Source organism: Danio rerio, chromosome 18 (assembly GCF_052040795.2).
Source record: "Danio rerio strain M-AB ecotype USA chromosome 18, GRCz13ab, whole genome shotgun sequence".
Lineage (NCBI taxonomy): Eukaryota > Metazoa > Chordata > Actinopteri > Cypriniformes > Danionidae > Danio > Danio rerio.
Window position 1 is genome coordinate 52,147,501 of NC_141038.1, and position 15,000 is coordinate 52,162,500.

General features: G+C 37.1%; 2 protein-coding genes across 6 annotated transcripts in view; one reads left to right on the forward strand and one right to left on the reverse strand.

Moving 5' to 3' along the window:
• Positions 1-3,586, reverse strand: part of tirap (toll-interleukin 1 receptor (TIR) domain containing adaptor protein) — a 9,239-nt gene extending 5,653 nt beyond the window's left edge. For 2 of the 4 annotated variants that reach the window (XM_087293611.1, XM_087293612.1), the window contains exon 1: positions 3,350-3,586. In XM_087293611.1, coding sequence (XP_087149737.1) covers positions 3,350-3,352 — 3 coding nt within the window. In that variant the 5' untranslated portion in view covers positions 3,353-3,586. Of the gene's footprint in view, positions 909-1,069; positions 2,037-3,349 lie in introns of those variants that run through there. The other 2 variants (XM_087293614.1, XM_087293615.1) reach the window with 2 other exon arrangements.
• On the forward strand, positions 2,132-3,910 carry gemin7 (gem (nuclear organelle) associated protein 7). Of its 2 annotated transcripts, none has more exons than XM_087292717.1 (2): positions 2,132-2,291; positions 3,362-3,910. In XM_087292717.1, exon 2 carries the CDS (start codon positions 3,390-3,392, stop codon positions 3,765-3,767), a length of 378 nt encoding a protein of 125 aa, XP_087148843.1. In that variant the 5' UTR covers positions 2,132-2,291; positions 3,362-3,389; the 3' UTR covers positions 3,768-3,910.
• Positions 3,911-15,000: the final 11,090 nt, after the last annotated feature.

Here is a 15,000-nt window from a genome sequence, read left to right on the forward strand (position 1 = left end):
GTGAACTTTTTCTCATTTTATACGGTTCCTTATACAGCATCGATGTTGTAATGTCATTAAAATACATTCAGTTAAATAAACTTTAGCATTTATTTGGTTGCTCAAGCGTAAAACGAGACAAAAAGCTGTTCACTCGCACGCGCCCGTCAGAATCGGCAGGCTAACGCAGAAGCTCCATTAAATACACTGGAGTAAAATAAATGCTCATATATTAAAGATATGGCGGGGAAATGTAATTTAATGCAGTGCTTCTTGTACAATCTGAGACCCACTTTAAATCGGATATCACTCAGCTAATGGAGATCGCTGATTTTTTAAAGAAAACAGACCTTAAACGCACCGGATTTTGCATTGGCATTCAATTCGCCGGAAGCGCTTAACCCAGGTTACTAGCAAATTAAAAGTCCTATTAGCATGCTTCGGCATATACCCCATTAATAATAACCCTTGTTTTTATTTACCCTAATAGTCAACAAACAAGAAAATAAAATATTTAAAAATTAACAAAAATTTTGTTTTACTCAAACACAACAATAATTATCTTACATCGAAAGCAACTGAGAATTTCCATAGTGCTCTCCCTCTCTCTCTCAGACGTTATATAGTTCTGTGAACTTTATAATCTTGATGACAGAAGTGGAACTAATTAAAAATAACACTAGAAAGGGACAGACAGCAGCACTTTCTTTTGATTCTGTGTGCATATAAAATGGAAAGAGGAAAAAAAGAACTAATAAGAATGCGGGTATCTGAATACAAACTAAGGGTCAAATGCAGGGAAACAAATAGCAAAATGGGATATATGTGGACACGAACTTTTAATTTAAAAAAGTGTTGCGTGCAGAACTGTTGCAAACAGTTTATTTGTGTTGAATTTAAACAAACAAATTATGTTTAATAATGTTCAACTTAATTTGTTTGTTTAAATTCAGCCCAAATAAATTGTTTGCAACCACTTAACGTAAAAAAAAATTAAGTAAATCCAAGGAATCGTCTTTGAATAATTTTTTTCAGTGCAGTTTATTTGTGTTGAATTTAAACAAACAAATTAAATTGAATAATGTTCAACTTAATTTGTTTGTTTAAATTCAACACAGTTAAATTGTTTACAACCACTAAACATAAAAAAATTGAGTAAATTCAAGGAATCAACTTTGAATAATTTTTTTTCAGACCGACGGCTTCTGGTGAACTATGTTTCCATTACAAAATCGGCATGTTTAAGATCTGTTTTCCTTAAAAAATAAGTGATATTCACTGCCTAATAGATATTTGAAATATAGTGTGTCGCAGAGCGGACAAGAAGAACTGGATCCCTACTGAACAAAACAGCTTAAACCAGCCTAGACTGGTTGGCTGGTTTTAGCTGGTCGACCAGCCTGGTTTTAGAGGGGTTTTGGCCATTTCCAGCCTGGTCTTAGCTGGTCAGGCTGGGAGATGACCAGCTAAAACCAGCTTGACCAGCCTAGCCAGCCAAAACCAGCTATGTCCAGCTAAAACCAGGCAGGTCAAGCTGGTTTTAGCTGGATTTAGCTGGTCATTTTCCAGCCTGACTAGATAAGACCAGGCTGGAAATGGCTGGAAACCAGCCTGGAAATGGCCAAAACCCCTCTAAAACCAGGCTGGTCAACCAGCTAAAACCCGCCAACCAAGGCTGGTTTAAGCTGGATTTTTCAGCAGGGATTAAATTCCATTTCCCCCTGCCATCTCTTTTAAATATGAAAATGTATTTTACCTCAGCATTTTGAATGGAGTTTCTGTGCTAGCCTGCTGGTACTGACGCCGCTAGCGGTTACACGGTCTATCATCTGGTTTAATGTGTGAACTAAATTGATGCTTACTTATTTAATAATATTACATGCTGTAAAGGAACCAGATCAAATTTAGAACAGTCTCAGAAACCTTTCACCGTATGTATCGTTGGCTGAAAAACACTAGCTATGCATATATATGAAACTTATTGGAAATATTGGTTTAATAGACACGATATAGCAATTATGTTGGAAACCGCATCCATCCGTTTCACACTCCATCATAGTAGGTGGCGGTATGCATCTAAATAGATGGTTTACACCCACAAAAAAAAAGAAGAAGAAAAAGAAGACTTTTATTTTGAAATTTTACCCCGCTCAGTCTTCTGGTCGGATGTTCAGAATCAGATGCGCTGAATGAGGTGTGTAAACAGTTTCAGAAACAGATATCAGCTTATATCTTTTATATATTATTTTTTTATAAGCATGATGAATATACGATTGAGGTAAAGTTGTTTACCATGCTATTTTGAATATTCGGTAAGCATGACTTCAAAACAACATTAGCATTTGTGTATTGACTGTGAACACTTGTAATATGATAGATTGAGGTAAAGTTTTATATTCGCACATTGATTCAGTGATAACTTGTGACACGCTTTACTATGGTACTTTGAGTAAGTAAGCATGAGGTATGAGTATTTTCTGATTTATGTCAGCAAATTTTAAACCTGCCTTTCAGATTTATTTTCTCATATATATATATATATATATATATATATATATATATATATATATATATATATATATATATATATATATAGCCTATATATATATATATATATATATATATATATATATATATATATATATATATATAGCCTATATATATATAGCCTATATATATAGCCTATATATGTTTGCTTGAGGTGGATTGTTGATTGGATGAATGTCAGCCCAATTGGGAAGCTTTAAAGCTTTTCTTTGGACAGAGGAAAATTAATACCGGTTTAAAACGATTTAAGACAGTAAATTTAGTGAACTTAAGAACTTTTAAGGCCTAAAATAGTTTTTGAAATTTAAGACGTTGTTCTTGAAATCAATAAAAAAATACATACTATTAAAGTTGGTTTTATATTCGCATTCGGACGTGTAATGTAGGCTAATTAAAAAAAAAATTGACCAATTCTAAATAGAGGAACCGTAAAAGTACCGACCAAGTACCAGTACCGACCCAGCTCTTACTAAATTTCTACAGAAGCACGATAGAGAGTACAATTAATAATATTCATTGGCTCCTAATACGATTCCTCTGTTTAGAAAGGGTCAAATTGTCTGAAATAAGCCTACATTATATGTCCGAATGCGAATATAAAACCAACTTTAATAGTATGTATTTTTTATTTACTTAAAGAACAATGTGTTAAATTTCAAAAACAAAATTTTAGGCCTTAAAGTCTTTAGTTTACTGAAATTATTGTCTTATATATATATATATATATATATATATATATATATATATATATATATATATATATATATATATATATATATATATATATATGGCCAACAGCCAGAAAAATGGTACTAATTTTCACCATGATTTTTAGGAGTACAATCTCATAGCAACCAAGCAAAATGAAGACTCCAGTCGGTGTTCTCCGGCTGCCAAGAGGACCGGAGCCAAACAGTCGAGGGTTTGACCCAAATTCTCCTCGTTTCCAGGCTCTCTGCCCCACATCTCTGACCTCCTCATCTTCATCCTCCTCTGTGGACGTTGAAGAGCAGCGGCTGCGGGCGGAGCAGCGCGAGCATTTTCTGCGGACTCTCCTCCTCATGACGGACAAACGCGTCGACTTTCAGCTGCTGGAGAAGCTGCGCATGCGCGGTCGGTTCGGCGCCTCAGACATCGATGTGCTGAATTTTCAGGTGTCCGATCTGGAGACTCCGCTCGGCGTGCAGAAAGAGGCTCTTCTCAGGTGTCACGATATTATTTCCTGCTCGTTTGAACTGTAAAGATTCCCATCTCACCGCTAGATGACGCTGGAGGACTCTGCTTGTTCCCGGACTGAAGGTTTAACGGGTTCATGGAACTTTCTCGCCGGTTTCACTGGGGTTTTTGGTCACGCTGTGGTTTGTAATAAAACGTTTGCAATGTACTCTGATTTGTTTATTTAATTTACTTTAATTAAAGTGTCAAGTCTATAATTTAGACACTAATCCAAGCAAAGAATCGATATATATTTTTAACAAATGTCAGTATTCAAATGGCAGCATTTAAGTTTACTTCTAATTAACTTTAACTGTCTTCAGTAAAAACAACTGAAGCTTTTCAACCATAAAAAAAACCTTTAATCAGGTCTAGAATTAGTCCTATATTTTTATAAACATGAAATCAACAAAATAAAATCACAATAAATATACACTTTTTAATTATACAAAAAATATACTAAATTATATTAAAATACTTTTTGATTTTGCTCCATTTTTGTAATAAAATGTTTGCAATTGTATTCTGATTTGTTTATTTAATTAACTTTAAAGTGCTAGATCTATAATTTTAGACACTAATCCAAGCAGACAATCAATATATTAGGCTATTTGCAAATGTTTGCGCTATTTTTTTAACAAATACAGCTGAAGTCTTTCAACCATAAAAAAAAGCCTTTAATCAGGTCCAGAATTAGTCCTATATTTTATAAACATGAAATTAACCAAATAGAAAAAACAATATACATACACCCTTTTTAATTGAATATATTTTAATTTTAATACTTTGATTTTGCTTAATTTTTGTAATAAAACTTTGCAATTGTATTCTGATTTATTTATTTAATTAGCTTTAATTAAAGTGTCAAGTCTTAACTGTCATAATCTTAGACACTAATCCAAGCAGAGAATCAATATATTAGGCTATTTGCATTTATGTTTGTGCTATTTTACAACAAAACAGAAACATAGGCCTACCCTTGTCAGTTTTACGCAACACACACACAAATGCAACTGGACACAAATAAACAGGATAGAATTGCAAACAAATGTCAACAATTAAACAACAGCATATAAGTTTACTTCTAATTAACTTTCACTGTCTTTAGCAAAAACAACGGAAGCTTTTCAACCATATAAAACCTTTAATCAGGTCTAGAATTAGTCCTATATTTTTATAAACATGAAATCAACAAAATAAAATCACTGTATACACTTTTTAATTGAATATATTTTGATTTTAATACTTTTTGATTTTGCTTCATTTTTGTAATAAAACGTTTGCAATTGTATCCTGATTTGTTTATTTAATTAGCTTTAATTTAAGTGTCAGGTCTCTTACATAATCTTAGACATTAATCAAGCAGAGAATCGATATATTAGGCTGTATATGTTTGTGCAATTTTACAACAAAACAGAAGCATAGGCCTACCCTTGTCAGTTTTATGCAACACACAAATGCAACTGGACACGAATAAACAGGAAAAAATGCAAACAAATGTCAACATTTAAATGGCAGCATATAAATTTACTTCTAATTAACTTTCACTCGCTTAAACAAACACAGCTGAAGCTTTTCAACCATAAAACCTTTAATCAGGTCTAGAATTAGTCCTATATTTTTATAAACATGAAATCAACAAAATAAAATCCCTATAAATATACACTTTTTAATTATACTGAAATATACTAAATTATACTAAAATTATATTGAAATACTTTTTGATTTTGCTCCATTATTGTAATAAAACTTTGCAATTGTATTCTGATTTATTTATTTAATTAATTTTAATTAAAGTGTCAAGTCTTAACTGTCATAATCTTAGACACTAATCCAAGCAGATAATCAATATATTAGGCTATTTGCATTTATGTTTGCGCTATTTTACAACAAAACAGAAACATAGGCCTACCCTTGTCAGTTTTACGCAACACACACACAAATGCAACTGGACACAAATAAACAGGATAAAATTGCAAACAAATGTCAACAATTAAACAACAGCATATAAGTTTACTTCTAATTAACTTTCACTGTCTTTAGCAAAAACCACTTGAGCTTTTCAACCATATAAAACCTTTAATCAGGCCTAGAATTAGTCCTATATTTTTATGAACATGTAATTAACCAAATAAAGTCACTCTATACACTTTTTAATTGAATATATTTTGATTTTAATACTTTTTGATTTTGCTTCATTTTTGTAATAAAGCGTTTGCAATTGTATTCTCATTTGTTTATTTAATTAGCTTTAATTAAAGTGTCAGGTCTCTTACATAATCTTAGACATTAATCAAGCAGAGAATCAATATATTAGGCTGTATATGTTTGTGCAATTTTACAACAAAACAGAAACATAGGCCTACTCTTGTCAGTTTTACGCAACACACAAATGCAACTGGACAAGAATAAACAGGAAAAAATGCAAACAAATGTCAGTATTCAAATGGCAGCATATAAGTTTACTTCTAATTAACTTTCACTCGCTTAAACAAACACAGCTGAAGCTTTTCAAACATATAAAACCTTTAATCAATACTTTTTGATTTAAAATGGTCTATATTGAAAACCTTTTAAGGTCAAAAAGCTATTTAACCAGTTTTTCTTAAACATGCAATGATAAATCTCCCCAAAACTTATTTGAAAGGTCATCTAAATGTCATTTCAGAGCCACATGAGAATGACGCCATGATTACGTGGCTTTATAATGAAACCACAAACACGCGCTCAAGCTCAAACCCAACAACATACACAAAGGAGAAATAAAAGTCCCCGTCACATTCATTTTTTTTAAGTGACCTACAAACTAATATTTATAACTAACAATTTTAATTCCTAAAAGTCAGATAAATAATGCATAAAAGAGAAAATAAAACAAAAACAAAACAATTTTAAGAGAACGTTTAGCAGAAGAAAGAATCTCAAACAAGTCTGCAACACACAAAGAATGAGAAAATGTGATTTTTTTAGGTGAATTATCTATTTAAGGTGCACAAACGACACAAATACTTTGCTCATGAAGCTCTCAGAAATGTACGACAGCATGACGCGCAGCCACATTAGTCATTTGTTTTTCGGTCCAAAAAGTTTTAGTAAGGGCACAGGAGTTTGTCTGTGGTGATTCTCCTAATGGACGGAGGAGAATCAATGACATTCAATCTTCTTAAAAGGTACGAGGTTGTTTACCGAAGGCGGTTTTATTAGAATATCATTAGACATTGTTCAATGGCCGTGTCTTTGTTGCAGCCCTGGCAGAGAGCGGCCGATGACTCATCTTTACAGACGGACGGACGGATCTCTCCTGTTGTTCAGAGTCCTCATAATTTAATCAGGAAGAGCGCAAGGACATGCAATGTTAATTTCAGAGCGTACACCTGCATGTGCTGGTCAGTTTGATCACCTGTGCCCTGCTGCAATCATGCTTCCAGATGCAGGTTGTGCTTTAAAGGGGGGCTATTATGCAAAAATCACTTCTCTAAGGGGTCGTGTGTCAGCAGTGTGTGAATATAAGCAGCTTCTAATGAAAAACATTGAATAATTCTTTATTATTATTTAGCACCTGATCAAAACAGCCTGCAGAAACACTTTGATTGTCACTTTTCTTTTGGATGATGTCATCAAAGGGAAAAGCCCCGCCCACTAGTGCCCATCTCTCCCTCATTAGCATGTCCAGCAGCCCTGAGTGAGAAGCAGCCGTCTGTCCATTCGCCATCTGAGTGTTTGAGCTGCTGAAGATGCTGTCAGCATAGACTGAGCGGATTATAGATGTGGAGTTTTAGATGAAGCGCAAATGAACACTAGTGTGTTTGTGTAGTGTGTGTATTTGTGTGTTAGTGTAGTGTATGTTAGTATATTGTTTGTTAGTGTAGTTTATGTATGTGTGTGTTTGTGTTAGTGTAGTGTATAGTGTTTGTGTGTAGTTTACGTGTTAGTGTTTGTGTAGTGTGTTTCTTTGTGTGTGGTTTGTATAGTGTTAGTGTAGTGTGCGTGTTAGTGTGTGTCTGTGAGTGTGTTGTGTATATTGTTTGTGTGTAGTTTACGTGTCATTGTTAGTGTTGTGTGTGTGTGCTGTGTATAGTGTTAGTGTAGTGTGTTTCTTTGTGTGTGTGTGTCTGTGTGTGGTTTGTATAGTTTTAGTGTAGTGTGTGTTAGTGTAGTGTGCATGTTAGTGTGTGTCTGTGAGTGTGTTGTGTACAGTGTTTGTGTGTGGTTTACGTGTCATTGTTAGTGTTGTGAGTGTGTGTGTGTGCTGTGTATAGTGTTAGTGTAGTATGTTTCTTTGTGTGTGTGTGTCTGTATGTGGTTTGTATAGTGTTAGTGTAGTGTGTGTTCGTGTAGTGTGCGTGTTAGTGTGTGTCTGTGAGTGTGTTGTGTACAGTGTTTGTGTGTAGTTTACGTGTCATTGTTAGTGTTGTGAGTGTGTGTGTGTGTGCTGTGTATAGTGTTAGTGTAGTGTGTTTCTTTTCTGTGTGTGTGTATGTGTGTGGTTTGTGTAGTGTGTGTCTGTGAGTGTGTTGTGTATAGTGTTTGTGTGTAGTTTACGTGTCATTGTTAGTGTAGTGTGTTTCTTTGTGTGTGGTTTGTATAGTGTTAGTGTAGTGTGCGTGTTAGTGTGTGTCTGTGAGTGTGTCGTGTATCGTGTTTGTGTGTAGATTACGTGTCATTGTTAGTGTTGTGAGTGTGTGTGTGTGTGTGTGCTGTGTATAGTGTTAGTGTAGTGTGTTTCTTTGTGTGTGTGTGTGTGTTTTGTATAGTGTTAGTGTAGTGTGCGTGTTAGTGTGTGTATAGTATATGTGTGTGTGTAGTGTGTGTCTATGAGTGTACTGTGTATATTGATTGTGTAGTGTGTGTGTGTGTGTGTGTGTGTGTGTGTGTGTGTCTATGCTTATATTTGAATGTGTGTTGAGTATGTATCAGTGTGTTATTGTAGTGTGTCTATTTGTGTGTTAGTATATTACCAATCGTGTGTTAGTGTGTTACCAATGTGTTAGTATAGTGTGTGTGTAGTGTGTCAGTGTATGTGTGCTTGCATGTGAGTGTGTTGTGTATAGTGTTTGTATACAGTGGTGTGTGTGTGTGTGTGCTTGTATGTAAGTGTGTGTTGTGTATACGGTTTGTATACAGTAGTGTGTGTGTGTTTATATCTACAGTGTGTAAGTGTAGTGCGTGTCTGTGAGTGTGCTGTGTATAGTGTTAGTGTAGTGTGTGTTTATGTGTGTATGCTTGTATTTGAATGTGTTTGTTGATTATGTGTCGGTGTGTTATTGTAGTGTGTAGTGTGTCAGCGTGTGTGTGCTTGTATGTGAGCGTGTTGTGTATAGTGTTTGTATACAGTTGTGTGTGTGTGTGTATTTATGTCTGTAGTGTGTCAGTGTTTGTGCTTGTATATGAGTGTGTGTTGTGTATAGTGTTTGTATACAGTGGTGTGTGTGTGTGTATTTATGTCTGTAGTGTGTCAGTGTTTGTGCTTGTATGTGAGTGTGTGTGGTGTATAGTGTTTGTATACAGTTGTGTGTGTGTGTGTGTGTGTGTCTTTATGTCTGCAGTGTGTCAGTGTGAGTGTGTGCTTGTATATGAGTGTGTGTTGTGTACAGTGCTTGTATACAGTGGTGTGTGTGTGTGTGTGTGTGTGTGTATTTATGTCTGTAGTGTGTGTGTGTGTGTGCGTGCTTATATGTAAGTGTGTGTGGTGTATAGTGTTTGTATACAGTAGTGTGTGTGTGTGTGTGTGTGTGTGTGTGTGTGTCTTTATGTCTGCAGTGTGTCAGTGTGAGTGTGTGCTTGTATATGAGTGTGTGTTGTGTACAGTGCTTGTATACAGTGGTGTGTGTGTGTGTGTGTATTTATGTCTGTAGTGTGTGTGTGCGTGCTTATATGTAAGTGTGTGTGGTGTATAGTGTTTGTATACAGTAATGTGTGTGTGTGTGTGTGTGTGTCTTTATGTCTGCAGTGTGTCAGTGTGAGTGTGTGCTTGTATATGAGTGTGTGTTGTGTACAGTGCTTGTATACAGTGGTGTGTGTGTGTGTGTGTATTTATGTCTGTAGTGTGTGTGTGTGTGTGCGTGCTTATATGTAAGTGTGTGTGTGGTGTATAGTGTTTGTATACAGTAGTGTGTGTGTGTGTGTGTGTGTGTCTTTATGTCTGCAGTGTGTCAGTGTGAGTGTGTGCTTGTATATGAGTGTGTGTTGTGTACAGTGCTTGTATACAGTGGTGTGTGTGTGTGTGTGTATTTATGTCTGTAGTGTGTGTGTGTGTGTGCGTGCTTATATGTAAGTGTGTGTGGTGTATAGTGTTTGTATACAGTAATGTGTGTGTGTGTGTGTGTGTGTCTATGTCTGTAGTGTGTCAGTGTGTGTGCTTGTATATGAGTGTGTGTTGTGTATAGTGTTTGTATACAGTAGTGTGTGTGTGTCAGTGTGTTAATCTATTGTGTGCCTGTGTTTATGTGTGTGGTGCATGCATCAGTATGTTATTGTAATGTCTCTGTGTGTGTGTGTGTATCATTGTGTTAGTCTAGAGAGTGTTTATGTGTGTGTGTGTGTGTGTGTGCTTGTAATGTGCTTGTAATGCTTGCAAATGGTTGTGTGTCTTTCTGTGGTGCATGCATCAGTGTGTTAGTGTTGTGTGTCTTTCTGTGTTTGTATGTGTGTGTAGTACTTTTGTCTCTGTGTTTATATATATATATATATATATATATATATATATATGTATATATATATGTGTGTGTGTGTGTGTGTGTGTGTGTGTCAGCGATGGTCCAGAAATCTGCCCTGTCCAGCTCCATTGGCCAGCAGGAAGCACATTCCAGTTCGTCCTGTTTGCGGCCCTCGCTCTCTTCCTGCCAGCACAGGAACATGTCTGTGATAACTTACAAAAATACATCACAGAGCCGCAGACCTGCGCGCAAACATCTCCAAAACCAGACAGCGCTCGGGATCTGCACACAATGATCAGTGTTTTCTGTCCAATCTGCCATCGGCCGCTTCATCCGTCATCCCGTGACCTTCTGTTATCGCCTGCTTCTGTCTGTCAGCCTCTATTTCTGTGTATCCTTCTCGAGATTAGCTCACCTGGACATGACTGTGACTCACCGTCGACTGCGGATCTGAATCATTCTGAAGGTTATTGAAGGAGTTCAATGTGCAGGAGTACAAGTCAAAATCTACAACGGCTACGTTTACATGCACATCAATAATCAAACTTAATCTGAATAAGACACTAATATGATTACGGTGTTTACATGAGCTGCTCCCCTGATCCTGTTTGACATGTTATTATGTATCAGTGGTGCTGTAATAGAGAATAATCAATTCATTTTGATGAATGACATGGAATTAGGACTACATCCATTATTGATGGTTTGGTGCCCCCTAGTGGTTACATCATGCAGGCGTTTTCTTTAGTTTGTCCTTGCGCAGCTACTGTAGTTCAGTAGAATAATGGGAGTACATGACGTCAATATTACACCATACAGAACATAGTTGGGAAAGGTAGGGAAACAAGGAAAAACAAACAGGAAGAAGACAAGTTCTCAAGAATGAGATTTAGTCACACATCACTCAATAGCACATTACATTTGATCAACAAACATGCAGATGGGATGTGTGAATGTAACAACCAGGAAACTGTAGAACATGTATTAATGCACTGCCCAATATATCAGACAGAAAGAAATATATTATTCACACAGTTACAGGAAAAACAAGTGGAACCTAACATAAAGAACATACTAAAGTTGAGCACGGGTGATGTATGTTTTAGATATGTTTATAACTATTTGAAAGACACAGGGTTGAGTAATAGAATTTAGTATTTAGATGAATAGTTATCTATATCATATAGAGGTATTATAAAGAAGGAAATGTCAAAAGTTTGGGACATTAGTAAGTTGGGATTTATTTAGTAATTTATTTATATGTCTAGGAAAATGTTTTTTTTTTTTTTTTGGGTGGGGCTTTGTTTAACTATAATACATGCGTTAGTTAACTCCGGATCCACACTCCAATCCAGATGGTGGCGGTAATGCACCAAAAGCTGGTTGCCAACCGCCATAAAACACACACACGAAGAAGAAGAAGTTCAGTAGAAAATGGCTGATGCTGCTACTGGTAAGTGTGCATTAAATGCAGGAATTAAAAGTGTATAGCTGCGTCCCAAATCGCATACTTATGCACTATTCTACGCCATTTTGTAGTATAAATAGTGTAAGTAGTGCGTTCACACTGAAAACTCTAAAAATAATAAGTGCACTTTAATTACCCGGATGATGCACTCATTCAGCGGCTAAAATGAAGTGTGTAATGATGGACACTTCACGCACTCAACGACCACAGGTTTGTTTACGTAGCGGAAGGGGCGGAGCGATCGGACGCACATGTTGAATAACTTTATTTAATTTGGATGGTGAAAGCAAAATTCTTTTACGAGAGTGATTATAGCGCCTCCCGATGGTGATTGCAGCAATACTCACGGCAGGTATTATTTGATAATTCGGCCGTTTACTTCAATGATTTGGCGACCGTCAAACGTCATCAGGGAAACGGTTTGAATTTCCGCTTAGTAAAAAAAACATTAGTGTGCCATTTGGGACGACACTACATACATATACTATCCTGTTGAGTGTGTAAGTGCATAAGTACATAGTGCATGAGTGCATAGTGTATAGTGTGCCATTTGGGACGCAGCTTATGACTTGATTATTTTGTGGTATAAAAGTACAATGTTGATTGTCAACAGATGCTTCTGCTAGATTAAGATAGCGGACTTTTATTAAGAGAAAAAGTCGGGCCTGAACTGGGCCAGATAGGTTGGTGTGTCACAATTGCAATGAAATTGATAAACCCATGGAGTGATGCGCTTTAGGCACACTATGGGCACGCTTTTTCTCAAAGTGACCTGATTGGTAGATTTTTTTTTCTTTACTCAAAAATGATTTTAGTGTATTTTAAATGTGGGTCAAAACTGGCCAAACTCACATGGCCCACTGATCAAATTTTTAAATCTGGGCCAAATACTACGTTTTACATCTGGCCCAAATCTTGTGTGCCTCCTTAAAGACGGTGCAACCTCTGCCAAACCCGGGCCATGTTTGGCCCACATGCTGTATGCCAGTGCCGGATGAATGCCTGCTGTGCCAGCTTTATGCCAAATCTGGGCCAGAATTCTTTGCTACTAGGGATACTTCTGAAAGCCATATGAAAAGGCTCTGTAGTGTGTCTCTCTGTAGCCAGTCTGTAATGTTTGGTTTGGGGCAGAGATGTTGGCTCCATGTCGTTGGGATGTTTACTGCTCGGTGCCCATTGTGAAGGCCAGATTTGCTCTGAATCCCCCTCGACCCGCCGGCTGGAGCTTTGTTTAACTTGCTTTCAAGGAATTTTGGAGCCGCTCCAGTGATTGTGATGCACAGGAGTTCACTGCGCCTGAAGAGGCAGAGAGAGGAAGGTCAAGGACATGCCAGAGAAACCTGCAGCTCTCAGATCCACAACACACTTCAACACACTGTCCAACATCTACTTGGAGATGTGCACTTTCCTCCGGGTGCTCTGGTTTCCCCCACAGTCCAAACGCATGGGCTATAGGTCAATTGGATGAACGAAATTGGTTGTAGTGTGTCTGAATGTGAGTGTGTATGGGTGATTCCCAGTACTGGGTTGCAGCTGAAAGGGCATCTGTTGTGTAAAACATATGCTGGAATAGTTGGCGGTTCATTCCACTGTGTTTACCTGTACTGTGGGAATGCACCCGGAGGAAACACATTCCAACACGGGGAGAACATGCAAACTCCACACAGAAATGCCAACTGGTCCTGCCAGGACTTGAACCACCGACCTTCTTGCTGTGAGGCGACAGTTCTAACCACTGAGCTACCGTTTTGAATATTTGAACAACAGCACTGATATTCGACGTTTTCATTTCCCATGCTCTTGTTGTGGCCCACAGGTGGAGTTTGGGCGGGATGAGTGTCCTCCGTCTAGCCAGGAAGGACTGGACACGAGGGGAGATGCTAATTATAAGGAGATGAGAGATAGCTGCTTTTATCTGAATCAAAGCGGAGGGTCTCTGAGCACACCCGTCAGGGATTACACAGCGGAAGACTGCACTAATGAGAGAGAGAGCGAGCGTTTACTGCACATTTAGCTCTTCTGATGGGGACGAGCACTTCTGCGTTCTCCCACACATTATCTGATGACATCACGATAACCTACACGGTGCACAATATCCCTAAATGAGCAGGTTTTTTTGTATTTTGTGATTGTTGTTTGTATTTCCCACCATTTATTTCTGCTTTTGAATTGCATTATGGGATCTGGATGTTTCTTCCGACAACTTTTAACCTTGAAAAGTTATAAAAAGTGACTTTTATGAACATCATTAATAGTTTAAAGGGCTGTATTGTGTGTGTCGGTGTTGTATATCACACTACAAAAACCTTGTAATAAACTGTCGGCACGTTTACTGTTATTTTACAGACTTATTTCCCTCCATATATTATTGTTTCTTATCCATTCATTGATTTTAAACTACTAAGATGTCAAAAAATGACTTTGTTAAACTATAGAGTTAAATTTTCAAAAGTCGACAGAGCAGAGATCAACATCCCATAATGCAATTCACCACCGTAAATAAACAGAAAACACTTAAAATACAGAAACGGTTAATTAGCATATATATTTTACTTATTACAAATTAGTTGACTTTACTAGAGAATTGTGTGGAAATCTGTGGCCTTAAAGAGGTCATAGTTTACCCTCTTCACAATCCAGTAGGCACAGGACATCAACATGATGTCAGATTGACGTTGTACCCCAATGTTGTGGGGTTGACGTCAGAACCCAACGTCAGGCCGATGTCATTGTCCAACGTTCAAGCTAAAATCAACCAAGTATTAACGTCTCATGATGTTACAGCTTGACGTTGTGTGGACGATCCCATTTTGACATCTATCAGACGTGGATTTTGGTTGCCATACCTGACGGATAAATGTCAATATTTGACGTCAATATGACGTTGGTTTAAAATCCTGGCTCAACTTTGGATTTATCACTCTCCAACACAATCTTAAATCAACCAAATATCAACCTCAATGGACGTCAGTCCAATAACGTCGGTTGGGTTTAGGGAAGGCGGTGAGGGGGTCAATCTGTGCTTTTGAAAACACTATTGGTTGGGTTTAGGGAAGGGGGTAATGAGGTCAATCTGTGCTTATGAAAACACTATTGGTTGGGTTTAGGGAAGGGGGTAATGAGGTCAATCTGTGC

What these genes read in the sequence shown, in the direction of transcription:
- gemin7 (XM_087292717.1), top strand. Translation starts at nt 3,390, where the DNA reads ATGAAGACTCCAGTCGGTGTTCTCCGGCTGCCAAGAGGACCGGAGCCA.